The sequence below is a fragment of the Lepisosteus platostomus genome, chromosome 1, assembly GCF_059453375.1.
Source record: "Lepisosteus platostomus isolate fLepPlt1 chromosome 1, fLepPlt1.hap1, whole genome shotgun sequence".
Classification (NCBI taxonomy): Eukaryota; Metazoa; Chordata; class Actinopteri; order Semionotiformes; family Lepisosteidae; genus Lepisosteus; species Lepisosteus platostomus.
Genome location: NC_142611.1, coordinates 9,018,181 through 9,042,360, shown reverse-complemented (window position 1 = coordinate 9,042,360; position 24,180 = coordinate 9,018,181). Strand labels below are relative to the sequence as shown.

At 33.9% G+C, this 24,180-nt stretch overlaps 1 protein-coding gene across 29 annotated transcripts in view; it reads right to left on the bottom strand.

The window, feature by feature from the left end:
* Positions 1-24,180, bottom strand: part of adgrl3.1 (adhesion G protein-coupled receptor L3.1) — a 338,051-nt gene that overhangs the window by 27,981 nt on the left and 285,890 nt on the right. For 21 of the 29 annotated variants that reach the window (XM_088612815.1, XM_088612965.1, XM_088612882.1 and 18 more), the window contains 5 exons: positions 21,516-21,607; positions 14,262-14,303; positions 9,940-9,966; positions 4,077-4,245; positions 535-660 (listed from right to left, as the gene is read on the bottom strand). In XM_088612815.1, coding sequence (XP_088468941.1) covers positions 535-660; positions 4,077-4,245; positions 9,940-9,966; positions 14,262-14,303; positions 21,516-21,607 — 456 coding nt within the window. The remainder of the gene's footprint in view (positions 1-534; positions 661-4,076; positions 4,246-9,939; positions 9,967-14,261; positions 14,304-21,515; positions 21,608-24,180) is intronic. The other 8 variants (XM_088613387.1, XM_088613628.1, XM_088612234.1 and 5 more) reach the window with 1 other exon arrangement.

Genomic DNA, 24,180 nt, shown 5'->3' with positions numbered 1-24,180 from the left:
AGGAAATGCCATAAACTTTGTGCAAAGTGGCGAAGAACTAAAGTGCCCTATCTCCCTTTGTATGTAAACTTGTCTTTGGAACAGCTAACATTCCAGAGTCTGTATAATATACTTTGCATGAGAGTACATGACTGCTGAATAAATCCTAAAAGCAAACATACAGTAGAGACATATTATTCACAGACATAAATTAGCAACAGAATTATTAACTCATACATTTTACAAGCCACTGATGCAAAGATGCCAAGATAAGAGTTATGTGTAGTAGTTTATCACAACTTCACAAGTAGTTTATCACACTCCTCCAAATGTTTACAACATTTTTAAGTGACTTCTTAATACTGTGCGTGTACATGCATCTGTGGTGAATATAAGAGTTACAAATGGGGTTTTGCATTTGAAATAACTGGAACAAGATCCTTGTTTCTTTGGTAGATTCTAGGAGGGAAAATACAGTATACATAAAAAAAATACAAAGATCTAAATAGACATTTCCGAATTCACCAAAAAGGAGGTTCAGGAAAGCAGTCATACCTGTGAGCCTGTAGAATATCTTCCAGGTGTCCGAGAAGCAGAGCTTTTCCCTGAGCCAATAGAGGTCTCCACACTCTTCCCACTGCAGCAATGAGTGCGAAGACACTTGCCATACTCTTTACGAACCTGACAAGTAAAGATAGTTCATTTCCATTATTTTTTTCAGCAGGAATTAAAACGTCAATCCCTAAAAGCACCAAAAGATAGAATAACAGATTTTAAAATTTTAAAAGATAAAGGACCACTTCTTGTTCAGCAGTAATTGGTGCTGAAATGGAAAACTGGGTATGCATTACATGGAAATTGTTGTGTACATGTCAGCATATGTTCAGAAAAATGCTGTAGTCTGATTTTAGACTACATGATAAAAGCTAAGACTTACTACAAAACATATATACTGGGTAATCCGCCATTATTTTATAACATTTAAACTCTCTATTTTTACCTCAGATCTTATTGAGCTGTCACATTCCATTATTCATGTAAAGTAATTCTGCACTGAGCCCAACAGTTACTCCTGTGTAAGCTGACTGATTTATAACAGTAGTACTATCTCACACCCCTACTCTCTAACTACTCACACAGCCATTAAACTTTATTATATAGTGTCCAATAGTCTCATGTAAACAGATTGCCAATGTAACACAGGCATTTAACTTTACATTAATTCCCTTTGGCATAATGAACCAAGTGCTGGAAATAACTTTTCTCAAAGGGAAACTATTATGTTCACCTAGTCAGAATTAAAGCTACATAAATAAATGTACAGTGTATATAAATCTGATCAATGTTTTCTGTACTGAGGTCAACAGGGGAGGATAATTTTTAGATAATACCATGGTATCATACTGTACATGGTTCCCTGCTGATCTCAGCCATAATACAGATAGTAATTACATGTTCCAAAAAAAACCTCTTATTTTTACTTCTTTTAAAATTACACCATGCAAATGAGATACTGCAGCTGGAGCTATGTGCATTATAACTTTAAAAATGTAAAGATAATGCAATTTTAACAGTCTGCAGTTTCTTTTTAGATTGTCAAATCTCCCCACCTTAATCAATTTTCAGATGTCCATAAAACACTGCTTTTCATTGTTATTTTAATCAGCGATACACTGAAACCCACGGTTTTATAACTTACTGTATAAATGCCAATATATATATTTAAATGTGTCGTTTTTGTGTATGTAAAATGAAGAGGTAAACGATTACTGTTTGGATAAAATATGCCAGGCAATGTTCTGGTATAAAATCATTAAATTCAATTTTAGATATCCGGGGGGGGGGTTGGGGGTAGATGAAATGTGTTTTGGAAAATTTTTTTAAACACTTTTATACTTCTCATCAATAATCAGACATGACCAGTGAATAGAGTTACCTGATGTGAAATAATCACACTGAATAACACGAAAGTAGAATGTTTTTAAAACAGTTGTTTCATACAATGCTTTTAAAAAAAGAAATTGTCTATGTCTCTCTTGTTTTAAATTAATACATGTAGTATTGCTAATATAAATGTCATCTGGAGCCATATGCTGTAACATCTGTTGTAAGATTACTATGAATTCTCAATAAGAAAAAAGGTGTAACTTAATATATTTAAAATCACTGCTAAAATACAAGTGGTATTTAAATACCAATAACAGAAATGTTTATATCGAATTGTTTTGACATAGGACTAACAGTTCTCTCTGCATTAATATGTTTAGGTTTTGTAAATATAACACCTAATAAAACAAATGACATTAGGGTGCCAGCAAGCAGTAAAAGCACAGATTGCAAGTAGCTTATCAGGCAACATGATAAATATATACAGTACTGTACTTAAGAAGATCCTTGTAATAAGGAGCAAATCTACTCATAAACTTTGAAAGGCAAAGCTTCCACAAACCACATACAATCGGTTTATTCAGAGAAAACAGCTCCATTACAGATTTATTTGTAACACCTGTGTTTTTATCTGATCTGGATGAATGTCTGCTTTCATCACACAGCAAACACTGTACATTTTGACTCCATAAGTGTTGGAAAGACTTTAAAGTACTTATAGGTTCTGTACAAATGTTTCATGCAACAGAAGGTATTCAGTTCTCTTTTTTTAAAAAAAAAATCAGCATTTATTAATATATATTTGTATGTCTCTGGATGTCCAACTTTTTGAATTTCCCATCAAAAGTATGCTATTCTACGAGTTAAAACAATAGGGAAGCCTTGAGATGATTTGCATAAACTGTTTATAGACAGGGGGATGTCTTATTCTGTCACTTTGGTATAACGGGCAAAGATTCAGACACTCAAACAATTGTACTAATTCTTAACTAAACCTATTTGCTGTTAAATCATTATTAAACCAGCCTTCTTGGAAGATCAATAGAGAAGACAGGATAGAAGGAATAGAGAAACAGAGAGGAAGTGAGAGAAAAGGAGAGAGCAGAAACAGTGAGAGAGTACCTGTTTTGACAGACTAAGAATCTAGAAATCACACAGGTAATTGAAGGGCCTTAAGTAAGGGACTGAAGTCTTGTTTTTGTTGGATATACTGATTTACTATCCATCAGGCTAAAATAAACCTCTCATTTTGTTAGTGATGCATTATTTTGAATAGGGAAATAGGTTCCCAGTTGCTGAGCATCTCTTTTAGAATGTAATTTAGGACGAAGTGGCATCTTTTATTTGATGAGGCACATGTTTCCTCTTTTCCCTTTATGATATCTGTGGCAGGTAAAGTTCTGTGTCGTTTGTGTCTATAGAAGGGAGGACTCTTAGGTCTGTAAATAATAATTCTAGAGGTTTTTATGTGTATTTGTTAAGATATTGTAAATATGTGTTGTGTTATACTCAGTATTTCCTGCGCAAGGGGGTGTGTTTGTATAATTATTACTTTATTAATCTGCTTGAATAGCAAGCTGTTGTCAGGACCTGACATAGCTATTTGATTTTTACATCTTATCAGTCAAAAAGAGACAAAATGTGGCTGTAATGGTACTGTATACTTCTTTCACAGAAAACCTTGTAATGAAACCTTTCGACATTTTTTCTACTTTGGTATGAAAGACATTTTCCTTACAGAGTAGCGTTACAAAAAAACATATATGCTCTATAAAAAAACATGAAGTTGTCCAATGGAAACAGTCTGAAGTTTTCTAGAATGTCTTGTTACCTTCCAAAGACAAGTAGATGTCATAATTGTAAAGATTCTGCACTAATTTTGAAATTATGATTCATTTTTAATGTACATAATTCAGATTCTTCTTATTGAGTTTTTGAATTTTTGGTTATTCAGATCTTGTCTTTAACTTAGAAAAACAGATTTCTGTACAAGAAAGTACAATGAAAAAGGAAAACAAATAACAATAAAAATATAAAATAAATTAGTATACAGTAGCTGCTGCTCTGAATCCTTCCAAATGATATTAACTTTGAACTTTGATGGTTGTTTTCTTTTTGCAATATAAAGTTTCACTTTTTGTGTAAACAGTATTTCAGTTTCTGAACGGGAGCACTGGAGATATTATACAGTATATATTAAATCCTCTTACCTTCTTTTGAAGGACACAGTGGAAAATGAAAATGAACATTCCTTGAAGGGAGTTGAATATTGTAAAAAGGTAGGCCATAATGACTGTGCTTTCATTGATGTACATCAGTCCAAAAGCCCAGGTCAATCCAAGCAGACAGAGAAGTGCAATAGCACCTATAACCCATGATCTGGAAAGAAGGTAAAGAAAACAGTCAATACGTGGATAAAAGATTAAAAGATTTTAAAAGATGAAAGATTTTGATTAAAAAGTCATTTACATTGCACCTTTCAGAGTCTCTAATTAATCTTCTTCAATCTTCTATTATTATGAGGGAGAATTTGAATGTCTAGGTTTATTTTTTTTTTCCCTCTGAGTACAGTATGTGTTAGACCATCAAAAATTAAATAGGTGAAAATATGTATTGCTAAAAAGTTGAAGATTGGAATGGATGTTCTATAGTTATATAAATATTTAACTGTGTTCTATTTTTAAACATTAAAACATGAAAAGTTTCTTTGAGAAAATGGTAATGTATATAGATAATTAAATTTTCACTTGTCGAAGCAATTAAATATTTTTAAGACTATAATTTGTTTTAATGTGAAGTTACTTTGTTGCAGTCAAATGTAATATTTTTGAATTGCAAATAATCTACAATAGAGCTTTAATTCCATTACAAAGGTGCCATTTTCTTCCAAAGATCAGTTTTACTTGTCTGTCTCATTTACTATAATGGCAATTATTTGATTAGCTAACTTGGCAGTAATCAGCATTACTGCCACTGAAAAGGTTATTAAATTTGATAGAATCCCTGGCACAGCTCAGCCATGACATAATTTTACTATAAAACCATGAGGTAGGTCCACTGTGGATACAAAGGTTAGAATGAACCAGAAATAAATACAGACTGCAGTTAGGACAGTGGACTTTCAAAAGCCAGATAATGATGGAAACACCATCATTTAAATAGATGGAACATTCAGTCTGCAGTAGGTTTTAAGAAGAAAAGTCAACTGTCCTTACTTGACACCAAATAGATCTGCAGAGAAGATACACTTGATTAGTGTATAATAAAAAAGCAGAGCATTCAGAACAAATAAGCAACTGCAATAAAGCATTAAGTTTTGCTTTGAACAAGACTCTCAACTACCAATAAAAAACATAGTTTGTATGGAGCTGGCTTGAGATACTGACAGGTGTAAATAAAGTACTAAGGCATATCTTTCTTGAAAATGCCATACAAATATAATAGCTAAGGGAGTGTGAATGAAGTGGAAAATTGGCAGAAAGGACTCTTCACCAGAAGAACAAACTGAGAGTGTACTTCAAGTTAATTGTCTTTTTTAGGGGGGAAACCTACTATTTGATCTTTTCTTCTTAAAATTCTTTACCCATTAGGCTTTTACAAAAGGAAAAAAAAAAGAGAGAAAATGGGTTTTTTATTACAGTCCTTCAGAGAACACAAAGGACAAATGCAGCCTTGTCAAAGTTGCACATGTAAAACAAAATATTGAAAGTAACTAAAATCAAGTATACTGTATTAAATGTAAGAACAGCATTCGAACTACAGGTTGGCTGTACAGTATGTGATCTTGAGTTTGTAAACAAGTACTGTATTTAAAAGTTTCAATGACAATATTTGAGTGGAACTTTCTATTCCTTGTGCATCCAGATACTGTAGCAAATGTAGAAATTTAACAGTGGTAACCTAAGCCTGATTGACGAGTGGAAAACATACAAATAACTTTTGGTATCAACCTATTGCCTATTATCAATTTCAAAAACTATTTACATTTTTTCTAAGTAGGTTGCAGTATCTGTTCACAACCATACATTCCCTTTTATTATAGAACAGTAAGACCTGGCATCCATTTTAATAAAACATTAAGAACCTGTAGGCATAATTTAGAGCTTTAAAAATGTTACAGGACTTTGCAGGATTTTCAGTGTTCCAAAAAGAAAGTTTTTGATTTAATTGTGTTAAACTGTACTGAGACACTGAACAAATTTAAGCTCGTTGTCGATTTTCACTTCAATAACAGATTTCTTTACTGAGGCATAACAATAACAGAATTGGTTTTAGTAGAAAAACTTTATAAATGAATTAATTTACAAAATAAATCCAAACCATTGTACTCTGACTATTCAATAGACAATACTATATAATTTGTGTCAAAGAAGAATCAAATCTTATTTGAAAGAAATTAAGCTTTCCATTTACTCAATTTTATGGTAGGGATAACATAAAAAAATGTGTACAAGTGTGGTCACTCAATGGTTTCATGAGCATCACTGCTAAGCTCTGTTTCATAAACTGATATTATTCATGTTTGACCTTCCCAGTCATCAGATCTGAACCTAATCAAGCAGGGCATATTCTGGAATGAAGGTCCGAGACCACATTTCCCACCTCCATCAACTAGGTGTGAGTTGATTGAGCTTTTTGTGGAAGAACGATGTCACATTCCACTGCATCCACACACTTCATACATTCCATTTACATATTAACTTCTTTTTACTGGTGTGAGTCCTCGTCTTTTTTTTTAGGGGATAGTTTAGTAACTATGTGGATTAGTTACTGGATTTTTCACTGCCGAGTTTTCTTGAAGACAGCACAAAAAGCCTTCATGAAACCGTAGTGTGTAAGAAAAGCAGACTATTCAACAAAGAAGTTCACACAGAAGTCAACATACTGGATGGCATAGTAAATCAGGACCAGTTAACAAAAATAATGTTGTGGACAATGCAAGCTTTCATGTAAAGTAGTGTCAATGAAAGATTAAAAGCTTCACCTACTTGCTACTGTAGGTCTTTGTCACCACTGAAAGCATAAGCACGATATTTTTTTCTTTGTTCTCTAAGAGTCTGAAAGAATTATGTCAGTATTAATTGAAATATTATTATGGTATAAACACAGCACTTGGGCACTGGGTTCAATTCCAGTCCTGGAGTGTTTTCTGCATGGAATATCTATGTTCTCCCTGCATTCACATGGGCTTTTTCCTGGTGCTCTGGTTTCCTCCCACAGTCAAAAGAAATATTGTTAGGTTAACTGGCGTTTGGGAAAATTAGTCCTCGTGTGAATGTGTGTTTGTGTCAGTGTCTGGTGTGAGTGTGTGCATGTTTGTGTTTGTGTCTGCCCTGTGATGGACTGGCGTCCCATCCAGGGTGTATCCTGCCTTTGTTGATCGTCAGGATACACTCTGGCTTCTAAGCGTACAAGAAAGGATGAAGAGTCCAATGTTGTTAGTGTCATCATGAACATTATACACATGGGCGTCATCACAGCAATAAAGGTAAAATTATGTCACAGACTCACCCAAAAACTACCTATACAATATATGCTCCAAAATATATAGTTTTTCTTTACTGTGATATTATTGTTTCACTTTATTATAGGTGAAAAAAAATGTTAGATACATTTTAATAGTTTGAATCTTGACTTTAGTTCTCCTAATCCTAGTTTCTTCATAAAGTCTTAAATTTACCAACCACGAATTAATCATAAGGGATTATCATGCTTTATTGAGGTTTACAAAAATATGGTACATAAATCTAAAGAAAATTAATGTTAAAAAAACACATCCCAAAACTTGAAACATTTTTTTTTCAAAAAATATTACGGTTCTGTTTTGAACTGTTCCTACAGTTAAATGTCATACAAAGAAAAATCGAAAAATAAAAATGCACATAATACAAACTAATAGTAAATTACACAGTTAGCTCATATTGATTTGTAGATTAAAGGTTGATTCATTGATATGCATTGAAAATAGCAAATGTTTTTTTTCCCCAAGTCTTCTAAGCAATTGGATTTAATGGCTTTAAAGGCACAGCATCTGTGTGTTCCCTATCGTATTCTCTGTGGCATTCATAGCTTTTATATCTTCTGACATTATTTTTGTGTCATCCTAAGTAAAGAATCCGAAAAAAAAATGAGAAGATTAGTGGGTAACAACTAGCATTTCACAATGCTCTTAAACTCAGAGGTGAAGCTTTATTCACGTATATGTTTTCTGTTTCTTCCTCTTGATTTACATCCTCTTTTCACTTAGTCTTGCAATATCTGGCCTTGAATTGCCTAAAAAGCTTCATTTGATGTCAAAAGTAGTTACCACGGAAACAACAACGGGGAATTACTAACAAGTCATAGTAATCAATGCAAAAGGAAACACAAGGAAAAAAGGTAATGATATACACTATCACTTGTAATGATTTGCTTTACTTTCTATGATTCCATTTTGAAAATGTATAAACATTGTGGCCTGAATGGACTCTTCTCATATTCTCATTTGTAACTGCTCATGTGTTCTTATATAAACCCTTTTAGTCTTGAAAGAGAAGATTGTAAAGGGACTTGATCAAAGTCAACACAGCGGACTCCTTTAGAAAGAACAGTGAAACACAAAACAGGGGACACCGATCAAAATTATTTCTCTGTACAATTAAAAATAAGAACAGGATGTGCTTCTTTATCCATAGGGTTGTGTGAATATGAAATGAGCTAAGTAGCTAAGTTATTGAAAGCAATGCACTTGTCTTTTTAAGTAACAACTGGATGAAATTCTTGGATCAATTAGCTAGTAACTATCAAACGAGCTAGATGGACTGAATGACCTCTTATCATCTGTAAGTGGCCTTATGCTTTTTGAATTCTGATTTACTCTGTTGTTTAAAAAAGCCCATGACCACTGCAAAAAAGGACTATGTTACAAATAGATTTCCCCCTACATCTTTCATTAACGTTGAAAAATGTATTAAACAGGATAGCATATTCAAATAGTAATTCATTTCTTTTGCAAAATGTTAGATTGTATTAAAAAACTGCTTTGCAGCAAAAGACTAAAACAAATAACTAGGGAACCAAAATTGAAATTACTCTGAATTCCAACTTTGGAAATCCTGACAGTGGTGACATGGGATGTTTTGCTTTGGTTCTCAGGTGTTCCTTTTTTAAATTAATAAAGAATATGAACCATCTTGTCCCTGCATATTGAGTTGAAAGAGAGTAATTATAAGAACACAGTTGAGTTCAACCCACTGACGTGGAAGTATCACTTTATAGAGTACTATAAATTCATTCTCTGAATGCATCCTGTAAACATTTCAATTACAAAATGACATTAAACATTTTTTAGAAAACACTTAGGGATTTCACGGTTTTTATAATTTTTCTTTACATTGTCCAGTAATTGTATGTTTTGTATATATGATATCCCTTAGAAAACATATTATAAATTACAGGCTGTGTCGCTTAGGGAATGGCACAGTAAAGTAAAATTAGAATGAAATACAATTATAAATAAAACAATTTTCATACAGCATAATATTATTCTAGATACTGTACTCTCGTGCCCTTCGCCACACGTTTCATCCTGCAACACCTGGGGCGTGAACCCGGGTCTCCGGCGTAACGCAACAGGGCACCAGCCGCATGAGCTAAAGGAGAACTCCCTCAGCCCAGGCGGCTGAGGTCCCCGCTATGCGCAGGGAGGGCACTGACATCACCGTATCCGAACTAGCTCCACTACATGTACATAACATTTTCAATTACACTGTGTGGAATTATCTTTTTACAACAAAGGATAAAATACTGGAAATGCCTGGAAATGCCTGGAAAAGACTGGAAATGTGGAAAAGACTGAAAATATAAATAAAGTCTGTACCATTTTCTTTTTTAAATTCCTAAAAAGAAATGTAATATGTATCCTACAGTAGATCTCTAATCAGTAAAATAATACACACATATTACAGTTTGCTCTTCTGTCTCAGTGGGAATGACAGAAGTCTTCATGGATACATTGTTTGGTCTTATAAACATGTGATGAAACCACAGAGAAAATCAAAAATAAAAGTCAGCCACTGCACAGCTCTTTCTTACTTGATGAAGGGTCTTTTATCCTCATAGCTTAAAGAACGCATAGACAAAGACAAGAACACTGATATTAGAAAAGAAAAAGGAAAAGTAAAACAAAAACTTTACCCAAATTTGGGAAATTTACAGCAATAGAACACATTTTCATGTGAACACATAAAGCATTAACAATGACATCCAGAGCAATTTTCATCACAGTGATATACTGTAAGACTCACAACATTCGTGGTCATGGTCATGCTAACCTTCCACTATACTGTAAGTATCCACATTGGAGCAGACATCCAATCAATCTCCAATCTTCCTATTTAAAGAAAATTCTTATTCTACATTCAGTGCACATTAAAAGCACATATTCTAATGGGAAGGTACAGTTTGTCACACAAGTGACAACTGCACAACTGAATTCTTTATAAGTTTTGTTACTCCTTAGAAATATACTGCATCCATGGTTACAGGGATTCAGTTGAAGTTAAATGTGTCGATCACTTGGAATTGAAATACTGTACTTATAGGAACTGCACAGTCTAAATTGGCTTATACCATCTTTTCAAAATTAATCTGCATTTGAGGAAATAAAAAGTAAACCACTTAAAGAAAAGATTATGTGCTCATTAATAGGATCCATTTTTGTCCTGCTGTCTCTTATTTTGGAAAACTTTGATATTGATAAATTGCATTTTGTTTCATACTGTACCTTCCCCCAAACTACGTACCAATTATTAATCAGTCCGGTGCATTGTTGAGCATTGTATTAATTCAGAAGAGATTAAGCCAATATACTGTATACAGTATATTCAGAACAGCACCGCCTGTTTTCATACAAAGCATTTACTGCACCAGCTGAAAAGTTAAACCCTTTTTGAAAGGAGAGACAGCTCTACCCTCTGACATTATTGCAAAGTAATAGACTCCATGTGAGCCACTGGGGACTATGTTGCTGCCACAAGATGAAGGATTCCCTTCTTTGGAATACAACCTGTTCAGCTGAACCTGATGACACTCATCCAGTTTTAGGTTTCTGTACGAGGATGTCTAGTCAGCTGGCACCAACTTGAACCAGGAACCTCTGGGCTATAGCCCAAATCTCACTTCAAACAAATACTCTTACAATGTACCCACACATGATGCAAACCATAGTATAAATACATGGTCTTGTGATGGGGTTTGAACCATTTCACAATCCATTTCATAACAAAGATGACATGTACTGAAAAGCAATGCTCAACTAATTTGATCAGAGTAAAATCTTTTCTTTTTCTCATCTGCATTTATCGTTAACTGCTCTCAAATAAAAGGTGGTGAGACTTTCATTATTTTAAATAAATAGGTCATGTGCTGAAAAAAAAGAAGTGATTAATTAAATTAATGTTATGAACGTTACATGTAATGCTTCCAGATGTCTTCTAATTGGGTAGTGGGGACAGTATTTAATTGAGGTGATAACTCTAGCATGGTCAAAGAAAATGTAGGGCCAGGGGAAGAAAATTTATTAACCAAGAAAATAAGAAATATTTAACTGTGATGAGCCAGTGGAGTCACAGTGGATAAAGAAACACATATTGCCAAAAAAGAGTGCCAAGCAGATCGTTGAACTAAAATAAATCAACATGAGTGCATTGTGAAACCAAAACTGAAACGCTCAAAGAAATAGGAAACACATATCAAGAGCCCAGAGACTAAACAGCTGATGTGTGATTTAAAGTCAAGCCCCATTTTGCCATTTTCTGTTCTGTGAATACAATTACCTAGCTGCTGAACTTTAAGGTTTATTAAGTAAAAATCCAAGTACTCAAATGTTCACAACTGAAGGAAGGATTTATTCAAAAGTATTCCAAAATGTGATCAGAATTGTCTAAAAATCAATACTAAAAGCATTCTTTTCAGGTACAGTATATCAATATATTTCCATCAAAAAGTATCATATCATACTGTTTATCACATATTTAGATCAAAATGTAACTTTTGCACACATTAGCAATGTATTACTCATTATCACTCATTTCTATTACCATTATTTTAAAAATTGATAGCAAAGATTTGGTTTCAAATATATCTTAGTAATGTTCTTCTGCCCTGATGTTATTACAGTTTTGGGTTTCACATTGTGTTCTGGAAAAGAGGGGAAAGTGAAAAGTAACACAGGGTAAAAAAGTGGTGGAAATAAGACTGACAAAGAAAACTGATGGACTATCTGTGGAAAAGAAGGTACTGAAGTAACTTCAGAAGTGCTCATTAAAATATGACAGAGTGCTCTGTAGGATTAGTATGAAACGGTCATGTCTTTCAGCTGTGAATACTCTGCAGCAAAGCACTGAGAGATAATCTACTGCTTAGTTTGCTAAAGGGGGCTATCACATTCTCTGAAAAATAATGTTCCAAAATTTCTAGTTTACCTAATTGTCAAATCTTTTTAAGTCCTAGGTTCTGCATAAAGCAAAAGCATAATTGAAACAGTGTTTAGCTTAGATCTACTTAATATTCATTAAGCAAAAATTCTACAGGATACTGGCTGCAGTGAAATGCTAATAATGGTAACGTAATTTATTTCTGTATGTAATCTGTAGTAAAAATGAAAAATTACATTACTTTGGAATGATCTCATTCTGTATTTCAAACAATGCTTTGTGTACTTTTATTGAAGTTTTATTTTTAGAAGTAAACATTTTTTAGGAGTAAACACTGTCATCATTAATTAAAATGACAAACTTTTACCGCAGAACAGTAAAAAAAAAAACAATTTAAAATAATTGCTGTAAAGAGCAAACAACTTCACACTTCACATAATTAGAAAGCAATGAGTAAATATTCTATTTTATGCTCAAAATAAATATAATGGACTGCAATAAAATGGAAATTAATTTGGAATGATTCTGTGCAATTATAATTGTTATATATTAAGGCAAAAAATCTCTCTGCACAGCTGTTTTTGATGTCTATTTAGTATGTACACCAATTATTTAAGACTGGATAAACAGATTTTGTTGTATCTATGGTATACAGTATACAGGGTTTTTTTTTACGTTATGCATGTAGTACTGTATGTTGTTGAACTGATACATGAAAAAGGGTATCTTTTGTAGCAAAAGCAAATATTTGAGTCCATAATAAGTCAATAATAAATCTTAATACAATACAAATGTTTCAAGTTTCCTTAAATACTCATCATATAAAGAAATTAACGTATTTTCGGATGCCTCTCAAAAGTACTGGGTATACCAGAGATACATAAAAAGATCAAAGAGGTGTGTCAGTACAAACAAAAGTGTAAAATAGTCCCAACTGTTAATTCAATTACTTTAATTGGCATGGGAAATGTTTTTTTTTCCTCCTATGTCTAAACAAAAACAAGAATACAAACTCAGAAATAATTGTTTTAAAGGAAACATGTCTGATAGTGGGTGATAGGGTGCCACAGCGGTTAGCGCTGACTAAATATACAGTAGCACTGAGGTCCTGCATTTAATTCTGGACCTGGGCTGCTATCTGTGTAGAGTTCGTATTTCTCCCTGTGTTTGTGTGGGTTTCCTCTGGGTGCAGCCAGTTTCCTCCCACAGTCCAAAAATATACAGCTTCTGGGAGAATTGGTTGTAGATGTCAGTGAGTTGGTTTCAATGTTTGTGTTTGTGAGTCTGGCCTGTGATGGATTTGTTGTCCCATCCATACAGTTAGAAAATGAATAGATGTATGAAATGTACATACATGTCTATATACAGGATATTCCTCTCTATATATTTAATTTTTTAATTTACAGTTAAATATATCTAAAAATGATACTGTAATAATTTAGATCAGGGTTTTAAAACTGAAGGCTCAGATGATTTCTTCTGTTTTGCTAACTTCAATTGTCTTAATTATATAACAGTGCAAATTCAGTACTTCTCTCCAAATCTCAAAACGTTGCGCAGATGCTACACCTTGTGTTATTGTCATCATGTAATCATCACATAAACAATTACTTGAGGGAATCCTTTTATAAATATTAATGACATATTTCCAAAATTAAGTGAATTATGTAGTTTAGACCTTCCTTGGAACAAAAACTTGGAAAACTGAAATTGGGATTAAATATTTTAAGGAATTAAAAAAAAATGAGACTACTGCTCTGAAACACTTGCAGTAAAGGAAATGATGTTACTTATGTCACAAAAAAGTAAGGAAGAAATCACAGGAATGTCACTGTCAGGAAACAATAGACTAGACGTTTCTAAGTGGGTTCACAGGAAAAGAGAGGGAGGGAAATGGCATAAAACAGTGTTTTCAATCAATATGCACACATTTTGATTGAAAAAAAGAAGGTCCGCCAGAGGAGAAATTTCATCTCTTACCAGTGCCATTCCACACTAATGCAGCCATCATAATAACGATAGCTAAAATAAAGAAAATGAAGAATATAATAGAAAAGACAAAACATACATAAAAACGAAAAAAAAAAGCATGGTGAGGATAAGACTTAAAAAACAATGGGAAATACATAATGCAGTGTACAGTCTTTCATTTATTTTAAATTATTTTTAAAGTTGTTATTGCTTTTCCACTTCCAGAGAATACTTCACATCACAGCTAACTTCTTTAAGTTCCAGTTGGGATGATTTCCATTTAATGTTTTGGTTTTTAAGGTCCAGAACTACACAATTGTCTAAGCTTAGGGGGGGAAACAATTCTATGCTGTGAAGGGAAATACAGTATGCACCATCTGTCTGTCTGATAAGTCACAATCATGAAACAAAAGTTTATCTGAATAAACAGATAAATGCAATCTAGGTTGATTTTGCTCAAAGTACTGTATGGCATTATAACCATAGGACCTCAAATTGAATTTTTCCCTTTTTATCACAACTTTAAAGAACAAATAATTTTTACATTCTGATTCAGTGTATGAGTTAGGCTGTTACATCTTCCTTTTGAGCCAGTTCTAAGTGTTCTATGCTTGGCTGTGACTTTTGGCGATGCAATTGCAACTTGTATATAGCGTATCTATACGATCACTATTAGTTGCTTAGAATTAAAATTAGTTCTGTAATACTACAATGAAAAAAAGAAGAAAAAAGAAGATAATATCTTCATTGACCAACAAGACAGAACCTTGGTTTAACATCACATCCAAAGGATTGGTTTGACAATTCTGGCACCACTTGGTGGTCCATCAATACCATTTACAGCAGTAATCTGGTTTCACCGAAACCTGAAAAAAATGGTAACGGGTTAGTGAAAAACTAACCAGAAACTAATAACCAGAAAATACACTATAACCAGTTTTTATACACAAGGAAAAGGTAACTTAAAAAAAAATATTACAATGAAAACCTTTAGATTTGTCAATGTATGAAACAATCTAAATTCTGTTTTAATATTAGTAGCCTTTCCTTTAGGATCTTGATATTTATGGGCTAACTTATGTTTCCCAGAAGGGAATAGACATGGTGGAGTTGTTTCAGTTGCCACTAGAGGGTGCAGAGTGTGTAGGGACCTCAACTGGACCTCAAGAAGCAGCTGCAAGTAAAGCAGATGGCAGGGGGAGTACATAGCATTCTCCTTCCAATTGAAAAGGCCTTAGTCTCCATTTTCTTAGCATGAATAGGCATCCTTAACAACAATAAGAATCTGCCCTTGATAATTCTGGTGGAAGAATGTTCTAGACTGATAGAATACCATTAGCATCATCAGACATTATCATGCAAGAGCTGTTTAAAAGGATGATGCCTTCTAGTTTTATTTTCCAGAAAGGTTTATTCACATAAATCAGTTTCTTTGTAGTGTTGTGTGAAGTTTTCTTTTAAATATCCCATTACCGCTGTTTAAACACAATATTTTGTGAAATGTCCTAGTCACCTGTCAGTTATCTGAAGACAGCTTTGATAGGCCTTACTGCCAGTATCAGAGAGCAGCATGTAAACTACCCAGCCTTAAGAAAGAGCTGTCACAGAAAAAAGCCTGTGACCTCTATTCTGTCCTCTATCCCTGGGGAGCCCTAGTTTATCCCTGTGATGTCATTGGGCCCCATACCATTCTGTAGGATGCAAAAATGCTTTACACAATACCCCCCCATCTAAAGACTGAAAAAGTTCATTGTTTCAGAAATCTGTGCAGACCAATGTTAATTTGGGTGTTTTATATTCTTTTGCAAAAGCTGTGATTCTCAAACTGAAACATTCCCTCTATACTAATGAATGATTCAGCTAGAGATTGTTCTTATCGTTGGAGAATAAAGAAAACTGAATTATATATTGATCTTTCTTGATGTGATTGCTTTTGTTATTTTACTGTACTTTTCATCTGAAAACAATCCTATTCTCATTTGTTTTCATTTATTATGGAGAGGAAATGACAGATTGTTCTTATATTTTATTTTCCACATGCAGCTACTTAAAACAAAAGCACGAATATGTAGTTTCTAAATAGCTCAATAATTTAAATAATACATTTGAATGCAAAGTTCAACAGGCACACCTCTTAATTCTGAACTCAATCCATAATATATCACAGAGGTCTTATGCTCATTTAATTTCTGATTAGTAAAAAGTTTGCAGTTATAATAATAATAATTGCTTACACTTATATAGCGCTTTTCTGGACACTCCACTCAAAGCGCTTTACAGGTAATGGGGACTCCCCTCCACCACCACCAATGTGCAGCATCCACCTGGATGATGCGACGGCAGCCATAGTGCACCAGAACGCTCACCATACATCAGCTATCAGTGGGGAGGAGAGCAGAGTAATGAAGCCAATTCATAGATGGGGATTATTAGAAGGCCATGATTGGTAAGGGAAAATGGGAAATTTGGCCAGGACACCGGGGTTACACCCCTACTCTTTTCGAGAAATGTCCTGGTATTTTTAATGACCACAGGGAGTCAGGACCTCGGTTTTACGTCTCATCCGAAGGACGGCACCTGTTTACAGTATAGTGTCCCCATCACTATACTGGGGCATTAGGACCCACGTGGACCACAGGGTGAGCGCCCCTTGCTGGCCCCACTAACGCCTCTTCCAGCAGCAACCTTAGTTTTTCCCAGGAGGTCTCCTATCCAGGTACTGACCAGGCTCACACCTACTTATCTTCAGTGGGTTGCCAGTTGTGAGTTGCAGGGTGATATGGCTGCAGTTAGACTATGGTACTTTAATATCTTGACTTTCAATCTAAAACTTACAACCACTAATACGAAATGCTTGAGTTAAAGCTCTACGGTACTGTTTATAGAGTGAGTGGAAACAACTAATATTATACTAATATTAGGATCTAAACAGAAGCATTGGACAGGTTACAAAAGAACAGATTTTGAGATGAACATTGCCTTGAAATATATATGTTTTTGGCAGGAACAAAAGAAACTAATATATTGCTACCTAACTCTCCTACCTGTTGTCACAACCATGTTTTACTTTGATTCCAGAAACCTGAAGGACACATTGTCATGAAATAACTCAAAATGCACAAAATGTTGACAGTGTAACTTACAATCTGGTACAGAGTCTTTGTGTGCTATAATCATGAAGGCACATGTTACTGTCAAAAGCAAAAACAACAGAACAAATTTCTTTTGGATAAATGCAAGATTCAAATCATTCCAGAGGTGATCATGGTAAGGATTTCAGATTATCCTCAGGAAAGGTGATATCCCAATGGGCATGTATTTTACTGTCCACATTACACTTTGTCTACATGAAGCAAAAAGAATACGTGGCTATGTAACAAGGATGTAGTCTTAAAAAGAAAGAAGCCTGAAGGATATTGTCTGACATTGCTCACTTGCTATTTAGACTACTAAGAGATAAGTCTACTGTCTCTGTATGTGTAATGCGGGCATGCTTTATTTTGTTACCAACAATGATAAGAGAGGAGAAAATAAACCAACAATACTGCAACCAAATAAATGTATGCACACAGCATTTTCAGGAAAAGTGAAAAAACAAACAAACAAACAAACAAATATGTTGCTAGAAGCCTGTAGCACAGGCTTTGTACATCAGAAGAAGCTGCATGGCATGAGTGCATATAAATGAAATGGAAAGGTACAGTAGGCCAATTATCAGAAGCAATTCGAGGTCAAAAGATCAACTGAAAAGCAAAGATGTTAAGAGCAACCCATCAGAGGAAAGGCAATGAATATGACATTAACATTTCCATACATCTCATTATTATCTGCTATCCATATTAGTTATGTTGACATTGGACAATTGATATAATTTAATAAAGCATCAGTTAATGTTTACATGTATGTTTATTTGACACTTCTGTATCAGCTGGTAGAAACAGAAAATATAATCCAATAAAGTTATCAATTTGGTTAAAACATTCAGTCCAAAAGATTAATTTTAAAGGTATATTAACCTTTAAGTTTAAAATGCTGAAGTATTTTGCTCTTTAATTCCAGTTAACTTGTTTTAACTTTGAGAATGTCTTAAAATGTGTTCTGAAAATTTAAAAGTCTCACAACAAGGGTATGAAGTAAAGGGCATGCTAAATTACTACATATTACTACATACACTTAAGTGAGTTTAGGTATCGGTTTGGGAGCTTTGGTATAAGTTACACTCAGCAGGTACTGTACCAAAGTGTCTTGACATGAAAAATATTTTATATAATAAATAATCAGGGTTCCTGTGTCCCTGACTTTAAGGTGGCTAATGTCATCCAAGCAGGAGATGGTTGCTCACAAAGGCAAGAGATCTGAATGCTGTTATTCATGTTGGGACAAACAACACTGGCATAAACACCATGTCCAACAATAAACAAATTCAAAGACCTTGGAATGAAACTGAAATACAGGACTAAATCAGTGTTTTTCTCTTTTATCCTGCTTGCACCATGCAAAGGTGAACAAATGGAAATTCTAATCTGTAAATACAATACATGTGAGGACATGATGTGCTTCAGCTTTCTCAGCCACTAGAAACCTTTCTGTAGCAAAGGTACTGTACTCTGCACAGGTAAAATGGATTACATCTGAATGACACGGGCACTATTTCACTTGGTGAAAGGATCTACAGAGAAATAACAAAATGCATTTAAACTACAATTGGAAGGCAATAGCATCCAAAGAAAAACTGCAAGGGAGATACACAGAAAGACAAAAAAAACAATCCAAAGGAAAAACAAAATGTTAGACAAAAAGTTCATTACATGCCAATACCTAAATGACAGGTTTTATTTGGAGCAAGATACAAGAAATAGAAGCTAAGATTAATTGCATTTGAAACTAAGAGCAGTAGGAAGATTTTTACCCATAGGGCTGTGAAGGCCATGAACAAGTTACCCAGCCATCTCATTTAAATTGATACTTCCTTCTAGAAAGGGCCAGATGATATCCTTAGATAAATTAGCCACTAGAAAACAAGCTAGATGACCAGTCCTGTTTGTAATTTTTCTTATGGTCTTTTTACAAGGTTGAGGAACCTGTTCTAGACAAATATGTATCTGAGTACATAACTCCCACCTATTAAAATAGTTTATCTTATAATCAGTGTACTACACAATTTTATTACAGCCTCCCCCTTATTAGTTTAGTTTTCACTAGCATTTCTAATTTAATACATGCAGAGATAATGAGAAAGAGGCTTGTAATATACTGTAGATCTGAGGCAAGGATAAGTAAAGCTTCAATAGTCCTTATCTACTGTATTTCATACCATTTCAAAGTTCAAATTTAAATTACTCTTTCTTCAATAAAACTTTACAGATGTGCTCCATGACAAAGAAGGGTCCTGTTAAGTGATGGATAGGCTAGAAGAGCTAAAACATAAACCAAGCAGAAAAAATACATTTCTTTATTTTTTACCTTGTCCTTGCTAATTTCTATTCTACCTAAAAAATAAAGACTAAGGGGCTTTGAAAAAAAATCAGAGATAAAGTACTGTAATTTAAAAGCACAAATCAGGAAAGGGGTACAAAATATCTCTGAAAAAGTCTCTTTATATCCCTGTGAGCACAGTCTACTCGTTAATCAAGAAATTAAAGTTGCATCATACCACCTTAAAACTGCCTAGATCAGGCCACCCCTCCATACTGAGCAGCCAGGCTCGGAGGAAAATGGAAAGGGATGCCACTGCGAGTCCAAATACTCTTTTGAAAGAGCTAAAGAGCTACAGAGTTCAAGGCTGAGCTGGGAGTGAACGGCCATGACTGAACAATATCACTTTATGTGGTCACTCAAGGTTTTGTGGTCAGATGAGACAAAACTGGAAATTGTTGTAATAATTCCAAAGCTTTATGCCTGGCACAAAACCCCCACATCACCCAGAGAACACTATGGCTGCAGTTAAATATAGGGGTGTCTGCATCATACTATGGGATTTCTCGTCCTCAGAAAGGATTAGAAAACTTGACATATATAAACTTGATGTAACACATCAATTTCCCTTTGGGATCAATAAAGTCTTATCTATCTATCTATATAATTGAAAGAAAAATGGACAGAATGAAGCACTGGCATATGGAGCAGATGGGAGACTGGGAAATTACTTCACCAGATGAGCTAAATTTAGTTATTTGAAACACTCCAGAGTAAGATGTAAATGTTTTAATTGAATCATGAATCATTTTTGATCTTATATTTTTTCTCTGAGGGCAAAAACATGAATTGGACTCATTGGTATAATCTTGGTTGGATATCTTGGAAGTTTTTTCCCATCCATGCACTGGGCTGGATGGCAGGTGATCTTATTTAATAAAAACTTCATTTATCTAATTAGGGAAGGCCATATTCGCTTAAATTCTAACAAGAAATGTATTATTCCCATATAGTTTATGTGGATGGGGTGGAATCTTTCTTAGGACATTTTGAACCTCCCTTGTGAGTAATGATTTGGTCTGGGAAAATATTTAATCACACCAAAAGCATTTTTTCAGTTTAATCTTATTAGCAGATTCATTTTACTTCAAAATTATGGTGCAATTCCACACCAGTGTGAAAAAAGTTAAACTGCATGTCTTCAGGAGATAGCACCTTATCACCAGAATATTGTTCTTTAGCACTACCTGTTTTCTAAGAATTTGCAAACTATTATCAAGTGAAGATATTGCCAAAACACTAAATAACAACAGAGACACATTATTTTGTATTTAATTCTTTGTTTTTTTGTAAATTCTGATATATTCTGCATCTCCTTTCTGAAACAACATTACTCTTTTCTAATTACAGCTGCTCGTAAACTAAAAATAAAGCTACTGTATATGCTGTCTGTCTTTTTATTCTGGCAATTATTTTTCCACTTCATTAATTCTACTGGCTTGTTAACTTTATCAATTTTAGAAAAAAAATCTTTTAGAGAAAAATTTGAAAGGCTATTTCTTGGATACTAAGTTCTAAGCCACTCAGAGCAGACAATCCATAAAATGCACCAACAATTTGCAAAAACACAAACTTAAACCGAAGAGCTTATTAGGCCTAAGGACCACTCTGTCCAAAACACATGGGAATGAAATGTTTAAATAACAACCAGTTTCATGAATGCACACAGATAAGTGAGAAACCCAGAAAACCACACATACCTTCACAAAGTTCAAACAAATAAACAAAACCAAATGAAAACAGCAAAATATCACAATGAAAGAAAGTGAAAAAAAATTAAAGACTTACTTTATGTTGTCCAGGCAGCCTGAATCTGGTTTGAGGATTGCTGTGTGATGGAACATTTTGTAGAGTGCAATTCCAAGGAAGATTACATTGAGCTGGAACACACAAATGAGAATTTTATAAAGCCCATTTTTGAAGCTTATTTTCATTCATCACTTTCTGATAAAAGCATTGACATGATAAGGGTCGGCTGGGAAATTAGATATCATTCTGTGTCTACCTTACAATGAAGGGACTTGGATTATTTAGTTTTACAGCTATGAAATGAAAACAGTCCAGTGATCAAAGAGCATCAGCATCTTTTAAACAGACAGTTGTATTCCATCACTTTTTGAAAACTCAATATGTGGGAATCCCAGTCCACTCATGGAGCAACCTGACTGACAATCTAAACATAAGGGCTCTCCATAAATTATCTGAATTGTAATAATATTAATCATAAAAATTAGAGCCCCATTAACTCAGTTTTTAACCCAGAGGTGCATGGTCCACATTCCTTGTTCATGCAGATTTTTTCAAACTTCGCTTTGAGCACTCTACATTTCTTGTAAAGAGCTTAGAAATAAAATTGTATAATTATTACAATAGAAATATAATTCTACATGGTGTTCAGTTTTTCTGAAGTCTATATCTACATGTTGTATTTCCTTAACATTAGAATAAACAAATCTGAACTGTAATATAACTAATCTGTAATATAGTACTTTCACTATATTAAATGTATATCTTTACCAAAAAAAAAGATTATTTAGTAATTATTTTTAAGCCTTTGTGTAAATGCAATCATTGCTCAGTTGCATATTTAACTTATTGCATATTTTAAAAAGAAAATAAACAAATATTTTGAAATTGACAGATTTATTTGATTTGCATTTTTGTATTTTCAGTGGTCTACTGTATATAACATGAATTCTGCCAGACCTTAGTAGTATAACAGCACATTTTGCTCTATACAGAAAATAAATGTTTCACTCTGTTTGTTTTCAAAATGTCGGTATAAATTAGTCTTGAAAATAAAAATAACTGTACGTATTGATTATTTAATGGCCATCTATTTTTAACATTTTTATATTTGACCTTAAAGAGAGGTCAAAGGTGATAAATAATAGAGCACATATGGTTTCCAATACTTATTCCACTTTATCCATGAACATACTATAGGTACAGTTTGTATGAGGTTGTAAAATTAATTTGCATGTGACCTTAAGAAAGTGCAGAGGTCGCACAGAAGGTAATTTTTGATTAATGCACATTAACATTCCTATTTCTGTTTCATGATAAATATGACCCTATCTGCCCTCTTTATGAAATTATAAGTTATGTTTTCATTTGATCCAGGTGACAGGAATTATAGTTCACAACTGACATGAATCTGAAGTGAAAGTTTGTGTTGTAAACACCTGTCATTCTTGCTGTCCAGTGCTCTATTTATTCTGTCTAGAGAAGGTTGTCTACTGATTTTTATGACAACCACATGCAGCTTAGGTACTGTAAGAATTCATTGCACCACCTGGCAGGTTTACAGAGTAGTGCAGTCCTGCATCAGACTATTCAAACAATTAAAAATGTCAAAAACAAAGTGATCCCCAAGATACCGCATTGCCTACCAACTGACACCTCATGCATCTAAGTGGCTGCATCTATATATGATTAAACAACGTGACTGGCCAGTTCACTGCAGATCCATGTGAGCTTTGGGACTATGAAGTTGTTGCATCTCATGAATCTTATATACAAGCACACTTTACCAACAAGATTAAATGTAATTCATTATATACAGTATAAATGAAATACACCATTCTTTGGATTGGCTTATGACAGCCATTTTATTTAAGATGGCAGCTTGACATGAATATACTTTTGACAGACAATATTACCTAATTTGTTGATCTTGCTTTGTTCAGCCCCACAGTTTCATTAGAGAAGCCAATGTGTTTTTGTTTCTTTTTGTGTTTTTGACAAAACTGACATGGCAACTTAACCATGTGACCAATTACATTGACACGGACAAGAGCTTTTACCATAGACATGGCATAACAATGCCCATCAAATTTTAGTCCCCTATGAAGGTTCTTTACAGAAAACAACATTTTTAAATTCCTCACATTCCTCACACAAAAATCTAATGTGGCTGCCAAACTTTAAAACTGGAGTTCCAACTGGAGTTTAGATTTCTTAATAATCTAAACAAGCTTCATAGTTTTGCCCCCTGATAATTTGAACAATAGCAACAGGAATCCAGCAACTGTGATGCTTGACTCTGTAATAACAGTTCAAAGATGTTGTATCACTCTGTATTTCTGATTCTTTCTTCAAATATTGAAAATCATATTTTTGTTCATTCCTAATGCAGAGAGACAGAAGTCACCTTGAATATTACTTTAAACAAGTGGATACTAATACAGCAAAATAGGTGTTACAAAGACCTTTAGAATAGTATAGCTAAGGTATTCAAAGAAGCCTTAGTTTTTAAAGCAGACTGAATGTGATTCAATAGCATTGAAACATAGAGCTTGCCAACTGATTTTATTGTACTTAACCATATACTTAGTTTTCTATCCATTGTCACATACAGTATTAATTTCTTCATAAAGCGACACTTTTAGATTGTCAATTTTTTACATAATGAGGAATGCTAAATAACCCTGGTCCTAACCATTACCAAATG